Here is a 20065-nt window from a genome sequence, read left to right on the forward strand (position 1 = left end):
TACAATCTCCAACTCATTCAAAGCTCTTCCACTCCTGCTCATCTATTACCCTTGTCCTCACTGACCTCTACTGGCTACTCATCCCACTTATTCTCCTTTATAAATTCCTCCCTGGCTTTGCCCTACTTTGCCTCTGCAGCATCCTGAAACCTGCTGCAGCTCATACCCTCCACCCTTCCTTGGCTGGTTTACTGTATGTTTTTGCACCATCTGGGTTCTCAGTTGGCAGCAGACCTTTAATATACCGTGTGCCTGCTCTTTTTTCAACTTCCTGAAACCCTGCACCTTGCTACATCTTTTTGCCATCCTCTAAAGTCTCAATAATCTACCCCTTCAAGGAGACCTTTAGTTACATCTCCTAACTCCTGCTCTTTGTCTGTTCAAGAATGCAACTTCAGTGCAGTCATTTCCCCCCACCCCCACTAATAGGCAAGTGAGCTTTTCTCAAATGACAGAAAATGCGATTTGGTATGTTATACAGTATGTGATATCACCAGTATTCATTGGCTATGGAGTTGTGAAGATAATAGGCTCTTGCTATATCACTGTATTCTGTTGGAACATGGTGATCTTCTATAATCTGCCTGGCTGTTGTTTTCTCAGTGTGTGTATTTGTACTGTTCTGCATCTAATGCTTGTGTTGCATTGCATTTTCATGTAGGTGCAGTGTCACATTGCTAATCCGGTGTCATCAATAACACCATTGAGATTTCCTGTGAGAGGTTGTCTTATTGGTTATAAAAACAGAAAGTGCTGGAAATACTCAGCAGGTCAGGCAGCATCTGGAGAGAGAAGCAGACGTTTCAGGTCTGTGACCTTTCATCAGAAAGTTTTGCACCAGTCTTGTTATGTTGGTGCACTGTCTGTGCTGGGACAGATCCTACTTTTTAAAAGACCAAGGAGGTTACCTCTCTACTTTTCTACTGCCATTGCACTTATTTTTGGTTGGAAAAAACTGTAAATACAGAAGATTAGAACATCACACTACAGAAGCATGGAAGCTCTGACATCCTCCTAACAATAACAGTGAAAGTGTACTGGTAATGGTGTAGGTATTGCACTGGAACAGATCGTGCTTTGGGGGTTTAGCCACTGCAACCTGGCATTTGGAATGGAAAAACTGCCTTAGTTTCCAGGCCAGTGGAGCAGAATATGGTATCAATTAGTTGATACAGCAAGGCCCAAAATCAGTCTTGCAACCACCTATTTTCCTTTCACTGCTCCTCTGCATAACCTCTCGGCCATGCACTAACTAGACAGAAATGACTGACTACCTGTTCCCAACGCCATTGCTAATACTTTGAAGCTGGCTGCCAGCACATGTGCAACAGTGGCCTTTCTTTTGATTCTCCCCTATTTTTAATTTGCTTCCCTTCCTGTATTGAATTGCTTGGCTTTCTGTCTGCTGCATCCCTACAGTGACACAGCTAAGGAGGCTTGTGGGGAGTGTAGGTGCGAAGCCACGCCCTACCACTCCAATTTCAAAACAAAAGTTTAATCTTTCAACGACCAGTCAGTTGAATGAAGAGGCCGCAAGTTCTTGGTGTGAGCGGACATTTCTGCCAGATTTGGGGGTTTCTGAGGGAGTAAGCAAGTCATTTCCACTTCAGTTAAACACCTAAGTGGGATTACTACAGAATGTTATTGACTGTCCATATAGTGACTGACTGCCCTAAGCTGCACTTCCATTAAAATGACTGGTTTGATTCACAAAGATTGAGAAGGAAGGAATTACAAAAATAATTGAAATAAAATTTTGAGTTTGAGTTTTTGTGTATGCATACATGGGTCCACATGTTTCTCATAGCAACTGTGAGTTTTTAGTGAGATATTTAATGTATTTGATACTGAGTCGAAGCTTCTTAGTGATCACTGTAGTACATACAGACACTTTGCATCATAACTGTTGTGTGCTGTAATTTAAGTTTAGGCAGCTGCAATCCCTGTCCATATGCAGACATATTGCAAGTGAAGTTAGATTTTAGATTAACTACCGATCAGGTCATAGAGTTATACAACACAGAAACAGGCCCTTCAGCCCATCGTGTCTGTGCCGGCCATTAAGCACCTAACTATTCTAATCCCATTTTCCAGCACTTGGCCTGTAGCCTTGTATGCTATGGTGTTTCAAGTGCTCATCTAAATACTTGAATGTTGTGAGGGTTCCTGCCTCTACCACTTCTTCAGGCAGTGCGTTTCAGATTCCAACCACCCTCTGGGTGAAAATTTTTTTCCTCAAATCCCCTCTAAACCTTCTGCACCTGACATTAAATCTATGCCCCCTGGTTATTGACCCCTCCACTAAGGGAAAAAGTTTCTTCCTATCTGACCTATCAATGCCCCTCATAATTTTGTACACCTCAATCATATCTCCCCTCAGCCTTCTCTGCTCTAAGGAAAACAACCCCAGCCTTTTCAGTCTCTCTTCATAGCTGAAATGCTCCAGCCCAGGCAACATCCTGGTGAATCTCCTCTGCACCCTCTCCAGTGCAGTCACATCCTTCCTATAGTGTGATGCCCCGAACTGTACGCAGTACTTCAGCTGTGGCCGAACTAGCGTTGTACACAGCCCATCATAACCTCCCTGCTGTTACATTCTGTGCCTCGGCTAATAAAGGCAAGTATCCCATATGCTTTCCTAACCACCTTATCTACCTGTGCTGCTGTCTTTAGTGATCTTTGGACAAGTACACCAAGGTCCCTCTGACCCTCTGTACTTCCGAGGGTCCTACCATCCACTGTATATTCCCTTGCCTGTTAGTCCTCCCAAAATGTATCATCTCACGCTTCTCAGGATTAAATTCCATTTGCCACAGCTCCGCCCATCTTACCAACCCATCTATATCGTCCTGTAATCTAAGGCTTTCCTCCTCACTATTTACGACACCACCAATTTTCATGTCATCTGTGAACTTACTGATCATGCCTCCTATATTCACGCCGAACTCATTTAATGTACACTACAAACAGCAAGGGCCCCAGCACCGATCCCTGCGGTACACCACTGGTCACAGGCTTCCACTCGCAAAACCAACCCTTGACCATTACCCTCTGCCTCCTGCCACTAAGCCAATTTTGGATCCAATTTGCCTAATTGCCCTGGATCCCATGGGCTCTTATCTCAACCAATCTCCCAAGCGGGACCTTATCAAAAGCCTTACTGAAGTCTATATAGACTACATCAACTGCTTTACCCTCATCTGTACATTTTGTCACCGCCTAGAAAAATTCAATCAAGTTAGTTAGACACGATCGCCCCCTGACAAAGCCATGGTGACTATCCTTGATTAATCCCTGCCTCTCCAAGTGGAGATTAATCCTGTCACTCAGAATTTTTTCCAGTATTTTCCCCACCACTGATGTTAGACTCACCAGCCTGAACAAAGAACAAGGAACAGTACAGCACAGGAACAGGCCATTCGGCCCTCCAAGCCTGCGCCGATCTTGATGCCTGCCGAAACTAAAACCTTCTACGCTTCCAGGGGTCCGTATCCCTCTATTCCCATCCTATTTATATATTTGTCAAGATGCCTCTTAAACATCTCTATGGCACCTGCTTCCACCACCTCCCCCGGCAACAAGTTCCAGGCACTCACCACCCTTTGTGTAAAGAACTTGCCTCGCACATCTCACCTTAAACCTATGTCCCCAGGTAACTGACTCTTCCATCCTGGGAAAAAGCCTCTGACTATCCACTCTGTCCATGCCCCTTATAACTTTGTAAACCTCTATCATGTCGCCCCTCCACCTCCGTCGTTCCAGTGAAAACAATCCGAGTTTTTCCAACCTCTCCTCATAGCTAATGGCCTCCAGACCAGGCAACATCCTGGTAAACCTCTTCCGTACCCTCTCCAAAGCCTCCACGTCCTTCTGGTAGTGTGGCGACCAGAATTGCACGCAATATTCTAAGTGTGGCCTAACTAAGGTTCTGTACAGCTGCAACATGACTTGCCAATTTTTATACTCTATGCCCCGATGGATGAAGGCAAGCATGCCGTATGCCTTCTTGACTACCTTATCCACCTGTGTTGCCACTTTCAGTGACCTGTGGACCTGTACGCCCAGATCTCTCTGCCTGTCAATACTCCTAAGGGTTCTGCCATTTACTGTATACTTCCCACCTGCATTAAACCTTCCAAAATGCATTACCCCACATTTGTCCGAATTAAACTCCGTCTGCCATTTCTCCGCCCAAGTCTCCACCCGATCTATATCCTGCTGTATCCTCTGACAATCCTCATCACTGTCCGCAACTCCACCAACCTTTGTGTCATCTGCAAACTTACTAATCAGACCAGCTACATTTTCCTCCAAATCATCTATCTATATATATATATATATATATATACACCACAAACAGCAAAGGTCCCAGCACTGAACCCTGCCGAACACTACTAGTCACATCCCTCCATTCAGAAAAGCACCCTTCCACTGATACCCTCTGTCTTCTGTGACCGAGCCAGTTCTGTATCCATCTTGCCAGCTCCCCTCTGATCCCATGTGACTTCACCTTTTGTATCAGTCTGCCATGCGGGACCTTGTCAAAGGCTTTACTGAAGTCCATATAGATAACATCCGCTGCCCTTCATCAATCATCTTTGTCACTTCCTCAAAAAATTAAATCAAATTAGTAAGACACGACCTCCCCTTCACAAAACCATGCTCCCTCTCGCTAATAAGTCCATTTGTTTCCAAATGGGAGTAAATCCTGTCCCGAAGAATCCTCTCTAATAATTTCCCTACCACTGACGTAAGGCTCACCGGCCTATAATTTCCTGGATTATCCTTGCTACCCTTCTTAAACAAAGGAGCAACATTGGCTATTCTCCATTCCTCTGGGACCGCACCTGTAGCCAATGAGGATGCAAAGATTTCTGTCAAGGCCCCAGCAATTTCTTCCCTTGCCTCCCTCAGTATTCTGGGGTAGATCCCATCAGGCCCTGGGGACTTATCTACCTTCATGCTTTGCCAAACACCCAACACCACCTCCTTTTTGATAATGAGATGACTGAGACTATCTACACTCCCTTCCCTAGGCTCATCATCCACCAAGTCCTTTTCCTTGGTGAATACTGATGCAAAGTACTCATTTAGTACCTCGCCCATTTCCTCTGGCTCCACACATAGATTCCCTTCTTCGTCCTTGAGTGGGCGAACCCTTTCCCTGGTTACCCTCTTGCTCTTTATATACATATAAAAAGCCATGGGATTTTCCTTAATTCTGTTTGCCAATGACTTCTCATAACCCCTTTTAGCCCTCCTGACTGCTTGCTTAAGTTCCTTCCTACTGTCTTTATATTCCTCAAGGGATTCGTCTGTTCCTAGCCTTCCAGCCCTTACGAATGCTTCCTTTTTCTTTTTGACGAGGCTCACAATATCCCGCGTTATCCAAGGTTCCAGAAACTTGCCAAACTTATCCTTCTTTCTCACAGGAACATGCTGGTCCTGGATTCTAATCAACTGACGTTTGAAAGACTCCCACATGTCAGATGTTGATTTGCCCTCAAACAGCCGCTCCCAATCTAAATTCTTCAGTTCCTGCCTAATATTGTTATAATTAGTCTTCCCCCAATTTAGCACCTTCACCCGAGGACTACTCTTATCCTTATCCACAAGTACCTTAAAACTTATGGAATTATGGTCAGTGTTCCCGAAATGCTCCCCCACTGAAACTTCGACCACCTGGCTGGGCTCATTCCCCAATACCAGATCCAGTACGGCCCCATCCCTAGTTGGGCTATCTACGTATTGTTTCAAGAAGCCCTCCTGGATGCTCCTCACAAATTCTGCCCCATCCAAGCCCCTACCACTAAGTGAGCCCCAGTCAATATTGGGGAAGTTAAAATCACCGACCACTACAACCCTGTTACCTTTACATCTTTCAAAATTCTGTCTACATATCTGCTCCTCTACCTCCCGCTGGCTGTTGGGAGGCCTGTAGTAAACCCCCAACATCGTGACTGCACCCTTCCTATTCCTGAGCTCCACCCATATTGCCTCGCTGCATGACCCCTCCGAGGTGTCCTCCCACAGTACAGCTGTGATATTCTCCTTAACCAGTAATGCAACTCCCCCACCCCTTTTACATTCCCCTCTATCCCGCCTGAAGCTTCTAAATCCTGGAACATTTAGTTGCCAATCCTGTCCTTCCTTCAACCAAGTCTCTGTAATAGCAACAACATCATAGTTCCAAGTACTAATCCAAGCTCTAAGTTCATCTGCCTTACCTGTTATACTTCTCGCATTGAAACAAATGCACTTCAGACCACCAGTCCCGCTGTTCTCCGCAACATCTTCCTGCCTGCTCTTCCTCTTAGTCTTACTGGCCTTATTTACTAGTTCCGCTTCATTTATTTCACTACCTGTCCTACTGCTCTGGTTTCCCCCCCCCCCCACCCCCCGCCACACTAGTTTAAACCCTCCTGAGTGACGCTAGCAAACGTCGCAGCCAGGATATTTGTGCCCCTCCAGTTTAGATGCAACCCGTCCTTTCTGTCCAGGTCCCATCTATCCCTGATGAGATCCCAATGGCCGGTAGTTACCTTGTTTATCCCTGCTACCCTTCTTAAATAATGGTACCACTTTTGCTGTCCTCCAGTCCTCTGGTACCTCTCCTGTGGCCAGAGAGGATTTGAAAATTTGTGTCAGAGGCCCTGCAATCTCCTCCCTTGCCTCACATAACCGCCTGGGATACATCTCATCTGGGCCTGGGGATTTATCCACTTTTAAGCCTGCTAAAACGGCTAATACTTCCTCCCTTTCAATGCTAATATCTTCAAGTATATCACAATACCCCTCCCTGATCTCTACACCTACGTCGTCGTCCTCCATGGTGAACACAGATGAAAAGTAATAATTTAAAACCTCACCTCTGTCCTCCGGCTCCACACACAGATTGCCACTTTCGTCCCTAATGGGCCCTGGTTATCCTCTTGCCCTTAATATACTTATAAAACGCCTTAGGATTTTCCTTTATCTTGCCTGCCAGTGTTTTTTCATGTCCTCTCTTCGCTCTCCTAAGTAATTTTTTAAGTACCCACCTACGTTTTCTATACTCCTCTAGTGCCTCCACTGTTTTCAGCACTCTGAATCTGCCACAAGCCTCCTTTGTTTTGTTTTTTTTACTGATCCAATGCTCTATATCCCTTGACATCCAGGGTTCCCTGGACTTGTTAGTCCTACCCTTCACCTTAATGGGTACATGTTGACTCTGAACTCTCACTATTTCCTCTTTGAATGACTCCCACTGATCTGATGTCGACTTTCCTACAAGTTGCTGCTCCCAGTCCACTTTGGCCAGATCCTGTTTTATCATCTTAAAATCGGCCTTCCCCCAATTCAGTACCTTTATTTTCAGTCCATCTTGGTCCTTTTCCATAACTACCTTAAATCTTAGAGTTATGGTCACTATCCCCGAAATGTTCCCCCCCCCCCCCCCCGACACTTCAATTCCCTAGGATTAGGTCCAGTACTGCCCCTTCTCTTGTAGGACTTTCTATGTACTGGCTCAAAAAGCTCTCCTGTATGCATTTTAGAAATTCTGCCCCCTTTAAGCCTTTTACACTAAGACTATCTCAGTTGATATTGTGGAAGTTGAAATCCCCTACTATTATTACCCTATTATTTTTACACCTCTCTGAGATTTGCCTACATATCTGCTCCTCTGACTGTTTGGCGGCCTGTAGTACACTCCCAGCCAAGTAATTGCCCCTTTTTTGTTTTTAAGTTCTACCCATATGACCTCATTTGAAGAACCTTCTAAGATATCATCCCTCCTTACTGCAGTAATTGACTCCTTGATCAACAGTGCAATGCCACCTCCTCTTTTACCCCCTCCCCTGTCATGCCTGAAAATTCTATACCCTGGAATATTGAGCTGCCAGTCCTGCCCCTCCAACCATGTCTCTATGATAGCAATAATATCATATTCCCATGTGCTAATCAATGCCCTCAATTCATCTGCCTTGCTAGTCAGACTCCTTGCATTAAAATAGATGCAATCCAGCATTGCATTTTTCACATGTGCCTTAACAGGTCTATATTTGCTCTGCCTTCCAGACTGGCTCATTTTCTCTTCTATATTTGACTGTGCATCACCCTCTACTGTAACTCCACTCTGTATCCCATCCCCCTGCCAAATTACTTTGAAACCCCCCTCTACAGCACTAGCAAACCTCCCAGCAAGGATGTTGGTCCTGTTCCGGTTCAGGTGCAACTTGTACAGGTCCCACCTTTGCCAGAAACAGACCCAGTGATCCAGGAAACTAAAGTCTTCCCTCCTGTACCACCTCCTCCGCCACACATTCATCTGCTCTATCCTCCTGTTCCTGTACTCACTAGCACGTGGCACTGGGAGTAATCCAGAGATTAAACCTTTGAGGTCCTGCTTTTTAATCTGCTACCTAGCTCCCTAAATTCTTGTTGCAGGACCTCATCCTTCTTTCTACCTATTTTGTTGGTACCAATCTGTATCACGACCTCTGACTGATCACCCTCTCCCTTCATCTTTCAAACAGATGCATCTACATTGGGTAGATAAACTATTTGCTCTGCTGAACGAGTCTAGAACAAGGGGAAACTTTGTAGTATAAGGTTGTAAAGGGTTAATACTCAAGACAGTGAGAGACCCCTCCCACTGTACGAGCAATGATGTAACAATCACATGAGATAGGCTTGAGAAGAAGAAGGTATAGCAGCACGAAGGATGCTAGCTTAGGTGGCTTGCGGAGAGTGTTTATAGAAACTGTAAATAATAGAGTTGTTAGTTAACCTTTACCGGAGTCTAAAACTTTCTGTAGAATGCCTACAATGCTACTAATACAAATACAACAAACATAACCTTAAAATTAGAGCTAGGCCCCCTCAGAAATCCCCAAATCTGGCAGAAATGTCCGCTCACACCAAGAACTTGCGTCCTCTTCGTTCAACTGACTGGTCGTTGAAAAGATTAAACTTTCATTTTGAAATCTGAGTGGTAGGGCGTGGTTTCGCACCTGCACTCCCCACAAGCCTCCTCAGCTGTGTCACTGTCGGGATGCAGCAGACAGAAAGCCAAGCAATTCAATACAGGAAGGGAAGCAAAAAAAAAAGGGAAGAATCACCAGGAAGGCCACTGTTGCACATGTGCTGGCAGCCATCTTCAAAGTATTAAGAGTGATGTTGGGAAGCACTTCACACAATTGGTACCGGAAATCTGGAACACACTACCGAAAAGCTGTCAAGGCTTGGTCATGTGATACTTTCAAGACTGAGATCAATAGATTTTTGTTAAGATTAATTAGGGATATGGAACCAAAGTGGGTCAATGCATTTGAGATACAGACTTTCTATGATCTAATGGAATGGTGGAACAGGCTCGAGGGACTGAATACGCTACTCGTGTTCCTATATTCCAATGTGCTACCGGACTTAGCCCCAAATTGTCAAATCATGTGAGCAATGTCTCTTTAAGACATTTTCACTTTGTTGGTTTCGTGTCATCATTCTTCCTTACCAGACCTATAAATAGCTCCTTCCTGAGCTGGTTTGCCAGTTGTTTTTCCCAAAAATCAAAGGAGCTGAGCAAACTAGCAGAAAACCACAGAAGTGTAATAATAATCATACAATGATTTACAATTTCCTGGAAAACTTTTGAGGTGAACGGGTGAGGTTTTGGTACATGGAGGATGATTTCATTCAGAGAATGAAGAAGACCATACAAGGTAGGTAATCTAACTTTCTGCATTCCAGCACCTCCCACCGTCCATGAGACTGGCTGTAATCCTAATCTCAAGCAAATAGGATCACAGGTTGGACGGAACAGCTGCAGATAAAACAAATCTTGGAAGATCTTGGAAGACTAACGGTTAATAAGTGCATGACAGCTGCTTTAAATATTGGCACCACAGATGTTGTCTATTGTAACTTGCTTGTTTAGCTCCCAAAGTTCCAGTATTTTTCCAGTTCCTGGTATACCAGCTAAGAATTTCTTCAAAATTGTGTTACATAATCGGCATACCTAATACTACATGGTGCTAAAGGTTTATGAAACCTTGTCCTATCCAACACTTGATGCTGGTGTTGTCACTAACCATATTGAGAGTACTGGTTTCAATAAACCATAGGTTAAATTGCACTTTACTATGGTCACTATGATTATGTGGCATTCTTCATTCATCACCTCATTGCTTCCACAGCTCATTCCCTGCTACTACAACCTAAATGCTGTCTGGTGTAGCAAAGTGTGGAGGGAGAACATCTATAAGTACAAGCTAACTTACTCATGTAGCGTGAGATCCAGGTTCTAATAAGCGCTTGAAGGAAAGTGGATTGAGTTAGATTTCCAACTCCCTTTCAGAAGCAATGATAAGAAAATGGAACCTTCTGCAAAATTGCAGTAGCAAGTGCTCGATGGTGAAACACTCGGCTGAAATTGGGCATACTCCTTAAGGCATGTGCTACCTTGCATCATAAATTTGAATAACCAGATAATCTGCTTTCAGTGGCTTTGGTTGGCAGGCAAATGTTGGCCAAGACACAGAACTCCCTTGCTGTTCTTCAGTTCTGTGATGTGAAAGATCCTACAACACGAACAGCATAGATGGGACCTAGGTTAAGTAGCTCAGCTGAAAGATGGCATCTCTATCAATGCACCACTCCTCGTATGGTGCTAAGTCCACAGGTTTCTGGTTCTGAGCTAACAGTGAAGCTGATACAATGAGCAGAAGGAGGACTTTAAAGTAGTTATTAAGCAGATAAAGAAGGTTCATGCACAAGATGGGATCATCATTGGGAAAAGCAAAGAGGCTTCTGGAAATATTGATGCATTTGTAAATTAAGAAACCAAGAGTGTTATGCTTCTTTAATATAAGACTTTGGTATGTCTGTACTTGGGAGTATGGTGTCTAATTTTGGTTTTCATTTCTGATAGTGGATATAAACGACGAAAGAAGCAATTCTATCTGAAATTAGATTTTTGAAGTTTCAAAGTCAGTCCAGGAGAGTTAAATAGGCTTAAGGGGGATGGTTAAGATCAGGCTAATGTATATAAATACATTTGTTTGATGGTACAAAGTATTTCCTTTCTCATGGCTATGACCATGGTTATGGGAGGATAGCCAGGAATGCATTATGGATATCCTTAAAACCTACCTCTTTGATCAAGCTTTTGGTCACCTGCTCTAATATCTCATGTGGTTCAGTGCCATATTTTTATTATGCCTGTGCAGCACCTTGGGATGCTTTATCACCTTAAAGGTATTATACAAATGCAAGTTGTTGCTGGAAAGGTTTACTTCAAATTAGTCTCAGTTTAAGAACCAAATCAACTAATCGAATAATACAAGTCCTTCATTTATTTATTTATTTAGAGATACAGCACTGAAACAGGCCCTTCGGCCCACCGAGTCTGTGCCGACCAACAACCCTACAGTAATCCCATATTCCCTCCCTACACTAGGGGCAATTTACAACAGCCAATTTACCTATCGCCTGCAAGTCTTTGGATGTGGGAGGAAACCGGAGCACCCGGCGAAAACCCACGCAGACACAGGGAGAACTTGCAAACTCCGCACAGGCAGTACCCAGAATCGAACCTGGGTCCCTGGAGCTGTGAGGCTGCAGTGCTAACCACTGCGCCACTGTGCCACCCATGACAGTGGCAATCTCCTAGAATGCAGAATGCAGTCTGCAGTTAAAGCTAATTTCTTCCCCCAATATGTGGGGCTGTGAATTATTATTTTGATATAAACATCTTGAGAATATTTGCACATATAGGAAATGTGAAACCAGAAAAAAGGTTTTGTCCCTCCCTTATGGTGCTGCTTCAGGTCTTCATCTCTATTCCTCATCCAAACAGGAAACTTGGATCTGGAGAGATGGGTTGTCAATATCACTGTAGTGATACCAGTAAATCTCTTCAGAAGCTCAACATGGTACTCCTGCAACGGCCTATCCTGAGAATTCAGTTCACTTTTGTTACAGATCTTTAATGTGGATTTGACCTAGCTTTCCATCTTAGTGAAGGAGTGCTTGATTTTGACAGTTTTGTGGGGCAATGCAGGCAAAACTGTATCAAGTACTGTATCACATCCTTGGCATCATACCTCAGGAAGGTGATTTTAGCCTTGGAGGAACTGTAGTAAAGATTCACCAGAATAATACCTGGGCTAACAGGGTTAAATTATGAGGACAGGTTGCACAGACTAGGCTTGTATTCCCCTGAATATAGAAGATTAAAGGATGATCTCATTGAGGTGTTGAAAGGATTTGATAGGGTAGATGTCAAGCGCAAGGAGCACAACCTTAAAATTATAAATAAGAACAGAAAGTGCTGGAAATATTCAACTCTAGCAGCATTTGTGGAGAGAGAAGCAGACCTAACATTTCAGATCTGTGACCTTTCATTATCCTATCACGCCAGACCCATACGGTGTCTTAGAAAGTGATGATCAATATATTGTATAATAGGATATGGAAGTTGAGTATTGCTGAAAATAGAGACTTCTTGTCGAAGCTTTTCGTCTTGCACTCATCAGGACAATTTGAAAGAATACCAGTGTAAGGGAAAACAACAACTTTATACTGTTTGAGAAGATAGTGCTGATTGGTTGGCAAGTGAACTCTGGTAGAGGCATTGTCATGGAGAATGCACCAGTTTACAGTGACTGACAGTTAAATGGCAAGCTTTGTTTGAAATTTAAACCACACAGTTTGACTCTGGTCAAGGCATTGCCCTGAGGAATGAACCAGTGAATGGCTGTCACTTATTTTGTTTAATTGGAACAGGCGCAATGTTTGTACATGTTCTTGCTGTCTACAAAGAAAAGGGCCCTGTGTATGAATATATGTAGCTTCCAGTACGTGCAAATGTGCCACATTGCGAGCCCTACTGACCATCTTAAATTGGTTGTCAGCGTAATTCTTAGCACACTGACAGTCATTGTAAATTGGTGCATTCTCCATGGCAACATCTACCAGAGTTCACTTGCCAACCAATCAGCACTGTCTTTTCATACAGTATAAAGTCGTTGTTTTCCCTTACATTGGTATTCTTGCGGATTGTCCTAATGTGTGCAAGACGAAAAGCTTCGACAACAGGTCTCTATTTTCAGCAATACTCAAGTTCTGTACCACCAAGCGACTCTATGGAATTTGTCAGTTTTCAAATTTATGACATTATTCATGATCTGTTTGATTGTAAATGGAATATTAAATATACCAACACCATAGGTTTGCTTTGTGTTCATGGGTTTCTGTCAAATCCAGCCATCCGTGTATCTGGGGTATCAACTTTCACTAACTAGCTGTTCTCCAGCTATAACTGCACAGTAACCGGCATCTGAAATAGGACAGGTTTTTGATGTCAGTAGTGGTTCGTAGAAAATTAGGTGAAAGGAGATTGGGTGAAAATGCAGTTTACAAACCAGTGTGAACCTGTCCACTTTACGTACATTCTCATTGGTTTTCTTTGTCTTTTTCTTTCCCCTCCTCAGAGTGTTCGGGATCCATCAGGGGCATCCATTGCTCTCTTCACTGCCAAGTTACATCAACCCAACAAAACTCTGCAACATGTGGTGTTGCAAGCCTTGTTCTACTTGCTTGATCAAGCTATTGGAAGGTAAGCATTTGCTCTTTGTTATTTATAGCCCTAAAGCTTTTAAGAAACCATTGGAGGGACTTTTTTTTTAATGAAACCCTTCAAAAGGGTTTAGACAGTTAATGTCTATAGGTCTATGTGATTTATATTCTCCAAGCCATTCAAGTTGCATCAGAACTAAATGCTTTAAACGATAATAGAATACAGACAAATTAGCAGCATGTGTATACATTTTATCATTCATTTTCTATCTCAATGTTGGCTTGTAATCATAAATTTTATATGCTAAAATGCTTTGTCAGAAATTGTTTATTCTAGATAAAGGGGAATTCATTAAAGATCCTTAAGGGAATCAATAAATTGAATCCTGCTATGTTTGAGCTTGATTCTACAGTTTATAACAATCTTTAGAAGAGGAAAAGTGTGCAGTGTTTAGATTTAACTTTAATGTGAAGGGTTAAGATGTGGTGGCAGATAGTGTAGGATAATTTAAGGGTGAATTGCATAAATATTTAAAAGAATAGCTTATTGAGGGGTCTGTTGCCAGTATCTCCTCTGTTCAATGTATGTGTTGCTCCTTTAAGCAAGTTGGTTGCCTTTTTCTAATGGAACAGGACTGGTACTGTCCTGTATGTGGTGGTGGGAGCTGGGAGTGCAACGATGAAATTCCCTTGTAATCAGGACTGGATTTCTGTGTCTTAAATATGTGTACTCTTTTAATCCCTGTGAAGGGGAATCAAGTTAGCACTTGGCAAGGTGAGGTTTGGGTTGATATGTAAGCTGCTTTATTTAATTGCAAGTAGTGAATGATGAGAGACACTGGGTACAAACAGTGTAACTTGTGTTCGTAAACAACTGCAAAAATAATTCTAAAATGCTTGGATACCAGCCCGTTCCAGTCTGCCCTTTACTCTATGTGAGAACACAAACTCTTCCTGGATATGCCTAAGGTTCTCAATTTGCAGCTTGCAGCTGCCAGACTGACCTCTGATGGCCATGTCGATTCTTAAAAAACCTCCCTTCAAATGACCAGCAGAGGTCAAAGGAACCTATCAACACCAAACTGCGAGTTGTCACCTAAACAGCCAGACATGCTAAGACATGGGCATCATTTGGGAACTCTTCAAAGCACTTTGGCAAGCTTCTGCTCTGAACTCATTTTAAGATGCCTCTTCTGGGTTGTAGCGGTGGGGAGGAAATAGTCACAGCATCTTGAACCATGGCAAGGGGTTATTAGTTTTTGGAAGTGACCAGATGGCATGCATAGCCTTTTCTGGACCTCTTGCAGTATTTAACCAGAACTTGCAATATGCAGAGTTGGAAGCATGATGATCCCATCTGCTCTTGTTGTCTAGTTTTTCTTCATGCAAGAGTAATATTCTTTTGCTTTTCCCTCTCCTGAAAGCAGTATATCCCTCAAACAGGGATATAGTTCACTTGATGTTAGTAACACCTCCACATCTTTGCCCTTCTCCATTTTAAAATTAAATAATTTCTACAGTGAAATACTAATGAAAGTGCTGAAGTATATGTGGCAGAAAGCACAAACTATTCTGCACATTAAAGTAAAATATTATGCCAAATTTAAGATTTTGGCAAATAGGGTTTTAAAATAGTTGAGATTTTGTTTCCTTGCAGCAAGATTGTGGGAGCAACATGTCTTTTCTATAGATTGGTGAATGAGATTGGATCACTTCTTAGAATTATTACAATAATATAGCCTAGTACTGATGAGCAACAGAGTTAAGCAGCATAACCTCAGATTTTATTTTCAGGTTACTGATTTAAATGCTGTCTTGAAGAAAATTCTGTTTCATTTTGAAAATGAGATTTTTGTGTTGTGGCCTTGTTGGATGGCCTTTTGAACATGTCTGTCCTAGACTTTATGTCTGATAAATCAGAAGAGCTGCATCAGACCTGACCACTTTTGTCACCATTTCTGGTGTATAAACAGCTTGTTTCCATCAATTCTGCTATCCATGTACATGATATAAATATAGCCAGAGTTTTGATGAAAGATCACAGACCTGAAACGTTAACTTTGTTTCTCTCTCCACAGATGCTGCCAGACCTGTTGTATGTTTCCAGCACTTTCTGTTTTACTTATACATATGGCCTTTCCTATCCAAACATGGAATTTAAAATACAGCAGCAATTTATCACTGAAGTCTTTTCAGAAATTAGTGTTTTTCTCCCAATAGTTCCTCGAATAAAAATGTCAGACCTGCAGCATTATCATGCTCAATATTCTAATCATTTCTTTAAGCTTGTTTCAAATCTAACTGGGCATCTTTGTTTTCTCAGTTTTGAAACCCAAAGAAATGGGCTGGTGTTCATTTATGATATGGCTGGCTCTGCGTACACCAACTTTGAGTATGACCTAAGCAAGAAAATCCTTCACCTTTTGAAGGTAGGTCTTGAGACATCATTGGCTTGCATGTTCTTGACCATTTGTGCGTAGTGAAATGTTGGAAATGCGGCAGCATAGGGTTATCAGGCAGGGAAGGGGGCTAAGCTTCCCAAATCCAAGAGTTTGCAATATATTCAGCAGTTGCCTTTTTTAAAAAAAAGGTTATGGGTTAGATGACCCTATTCTGGTGCTTAGCAAGGCTATTTCATACTTCTGGAAGAGAATTCATTGACGACTTGATACGACTTAATTGATTATTTTCACCTTGTTCTTTGAATGATGCTGCTTATGTGGTTATTATATGACCTAACTGCTACCCTCTTCTCTCCATTGTTCCTAATTTTGATCAGTATATGGTGTTTCAGTTACTTGCATTATGCTGTGTCTTTTTTCTAAGGTTAAAAATTAATCAGGTTTGAATCTGTAGGAAGGTCGCTTTATATAAAATGTAGCTGTATATGTCACAGTATAAAGGCAAGAAAGGGGAGAAAATGTCCTGTCTGACCCGATAGTCAAGCTTGCCATATCACTGTGTATCATTTTCTAATCTTTTGACTGCCTGGGTTGCATTCTTCCAGTAATGGAGGTTAACGTCTTTTGAAAAAAGTAATTTATCTATTTTTGAGTCCTCAGAAATGAAGTGCAACTTGTTCAGTGTGTATGGCTTAGTTATATTATCCTGGAGAGTCCTGATCTTTTTTAGGGAGTTGCCTATATAAATAGCACCCTTTCTGTTTGAAATGTTTTGATTTTAATGCATTTTAACACCTGCATGTGAACATACTCGTTTTATCTTTGTTTCCTTTCTTCCTATCCCGTTGATCATCCTATTTTCATTTTTTATTCTACCTGAAGATATTTGAAGTTGCTCCTCCCTTCTTTGCACCCCCCTCCTGTCCTAGAGAACTCCGCATTCCTCCAACTGTGGCTTCTTGTGCATCCCCGATTTCTTTCGCCCCACTATCGGTGGCTGTGACTTCAGCTCCTGAGGCCCTAATCTGGAATTCCCTCCCTGAAGTTCTCCACCTCAATACCTCTCTTTCCTCTTTTAAAAACGCTGTTTAAAACCCCTACCTCTTTGGCCACCTGAATATCAGCTGATGAGGATCAATATCAAATTTTGCCTGATTGCACTCCTGTGAAGTGCTTTGGGACATTTTGAAATGTTAAAGGTGCTATATAGATAGAAGTTGTTGTTGATCAGGAAAATAAACTTCATTAGAGACTAGCAGATAGAAATTGAAGATAGTTTAATTGCTGGTTTTGCATCAGTGAACTTGCAGCCTGTAATGGAATAGTGTTCATTATTAATGCCATAGAAATGCAAGAAAATCCAGTCAATTCTATGTGGTCACTGAGAGGTGTATGTTTTGCCATTACTTGTCTTCCCATTCATATTTAAGGTCAAGTTGTGTTACTGACTGTCAGTCACTCATTTAAAGAGAGTGGTTGCACTTATTTGTTTCAAAAAAGTTATGTAATTTTTTTGCTGGCTACTTATGCCATTGGCTGTCAATTTTATTGTGAAATTTAACTACAGCTGTCGCTGATCATTTTGGTATCAATATTAGCAAATCTGAAAGTGTTTGACAACTCCATTATTATCCACTCGTAGAATTGGAAAAATGTATCTGAAAGTGGCGCGTAACTATTTAGTTTTAAATGTATGAATCCAAGTAGTTTCACTTCAAATGCACCAGTTAGTCTCTCAGATTTGGTTTCCTTGAGTGTTCTGTCTGTTTTCTTTGCCTTCTGCTTGTGGGACAGCCAGATGATGGGCCAAATGGCCTCCTTCTGTGCCATATATGACTCTAAATGCATTTTTCAGAAGCTGCACTGAACTTAACTTGCATTTATACAGCACCTTTTACATGGAAAAACTTCCCAAGGCTCTTCAAAAATGCATTGAGCCAAAGAAGGAGATTTTAAGATTGGGTACACAGAGGGTTCAAAAGTAGGAGAGGGAGGTCGAGGGATGGAGGGATTCAGAGAAGGAATTCTAGAGCAGTGGTCAGGTGAAGGGAAAAGGGAATGCACAAGAGGTCTGAGTTAGAAGAACATAAGGCTCGGGGAGAGCGTTGTAGGGCTGGAGGAGGATACAGAGATGGGGAAGGGTGAGACCGTGAAGAACCTGATGTGTAAGTTAAATGTTTTTGACGACTGTGTTGATTCTCTGCTGATGGATTAAAGTTGGTTAATGGAAATGTCCAGGGCCTGCTGTACGGGTTGAGTTGTGATTAAATCTATTTAATCCACTCATTATTCCTGTGGAAGCTGATTAGTGCTTAAGAATGTCCACTGATGACGATGGAGAAGGTTTGAGTTATAAAATCTGTCTCTTGAGTACAGAAAACTTCTGGTGTACATTTTGAGGACTTTTCATTCATGCGTCACTTCTGTGCTCTGGGTGATGTAGGACCGTGCCCCTTTCCTCCTCTTACAATGACCCTGTTATCTGGTGTCTGCCAAGTCCAACAATGTACTGAATATCTGCCCTGCTGTGATTTTGTGTCTGTATTACTCATGTAATTAACCATGTTTCCTTTTAAAATGATTCTCTAATAATGAGAAAATGTCTTTCTTGGGGAGTTAGTGTCACGGTACAATTCATACGCAGTCATTTCATGCTAGATCCGTTTTCTATTCAATCCTGAATCGCCCAACCTGTCAGTGGATCAGAAATAAGCATAAATACAATACACTCAAGTAAGAGTGAAGCTCCTGTACTCATTTCTCAGGTTGTCCCAAAGTACATACAGTGGAACATTTTTAAAGTGTAGTCACTTGGCTACGTAGGTTAATTAGTGGGTGCTTCAGCTGCAAATAGCTAACATGTGGTTTGCCTGAAATTAAAATTTCATTCAATGGAGGATGCAGTATCACAATACCCTGCCTGTGTTTGTTATCTTCTAGATGAGGGCCTCATTACTCTGGTAATTAAGGGGAAAAAGCTCTATAATTGTTGGTAGTGTATCTCGAATGCAACTGATCCTTTCCCTCCCCACACTGCTTCCAATAATGATCAACTATGATGACTTCTCAGGTGCGTTATTGTCATATAATCAGGCTACAGATGAGTGGCAACACATATTCACAGTCTGCTTAGATCCCCCCCCCCCCCCCTCCAACCACACGAGCATGTTTTTCTAATTTAATTTTTGGGATGTGGGCGTCGCTGGCTAGGCCAGCATTTATTGCCCATCCCTAATTTCCCTTGAGAAGGTGGTGGTGAGCTGTCTTCTTGAACCGTTGCAGTCCATGTCGGTAGGTACACCCACAGTGCTGTCAGGAAGGGAATTCCAGAATTTTGACCCAGCGACAGTGAAGGAACGGTGCTCTAGTTGCGTCAGGATGGTGTGTGGCTTGGAAGGGAACTTGCAGGTGATGTTCCCATGCATTTGCTGCCCTTGTCCTTCTGGTTGGTAGAGGTCGCGGGTTTGGAAGGTGCTGTCTAAGGAGCCTTGGTGTGTTGCTGCAGTGCATCTTGTAGATGGTACACACTGCTGCCACTGTACGTTGGTGTTGGAGGGAGTGAATGTTTGTGAATGGTGTGCCAATCAAATGGGCTGCTTTGTCCTGGAAGGTGTCGAGCTTCTTGAGTGTTGATGGAGCTGCACCCATCCAGCCAAGTGGAGAGTATTCCATCACACTCCTGACTTGTGCCTTGTAGATGGTGGACAGGCTTTGAGGAGTCGGGTGGTGCATTACACGCCTCAGGATTCCTAGCCTCTGCCCTGCTCTTGTAGCCACGGTATTTATATGGCTACTCCAGTTCAGTTTCTGGTCAATAGTAACCCAAAGGATGTTGATAGTAGGGGATTCAGCAATCGTAATGCCATTGAATGTCAAGGGGAGATAGTTAGATTCTCTCTTGTTGGAGATGGTCATTCTCTGGCACTTGTGTAGTGCAAATGTTACTTGCCACTTATCAGCCTAAGCTTTGGATATTGTCCAAGTCTTGCTGCATTTCTACACGGACTGCTTCAGTATCTGAGGAGTTGCTAATGGTGCTGAACATTGTGCAATCATCAGCGAACATCCCCACTTCTGACCTTATGATTGAAGGATGGTCATTGATG

At 42.6% G+C, this 20065-nt stretch overlaps 1 protein-coding gene across 1 annotated transcript in view; it reads left to right on the forward strand.

The window, feature by feature from the left end:
- ptpn9a (protein tyrosine phosphatase non-receptor type 9a) overlaps positions 1–20065 on the forward strand; it is a 227005-nt gene that overhangs the window by 136515 nt on the left and 70425 nt on the right. Inside the window, exons 4-5 of the mRNA XM_068015349.1 lie at positions 13473–13597; positions 15881–15986. Of these exons, the coding sequence (XP_067871450.1) occupies positions 13473–13597; positions 15881–15986 (231 nt within the window). The remainder of the gene's footprint in view (positions 1–13472; positions 13598–15880; positions 15987–20065) is intronic.

The sequence above is a fragment of the Heterodontus francisci genome, chromosome 35, assembly GCF_036365525.1.
Source record: "Heterodontus francisci isolate sHetFra1 chromosome 35, sHetFra1.hap1, whole genome shotgun sequence".
NCBI classification, from domain to species: Eukaryota; Metazoa; Chordata; class Chondrichthyes; order Heterodontiformes; family Heterodontidae; genus Heterodontus; species Heterodontus francisci.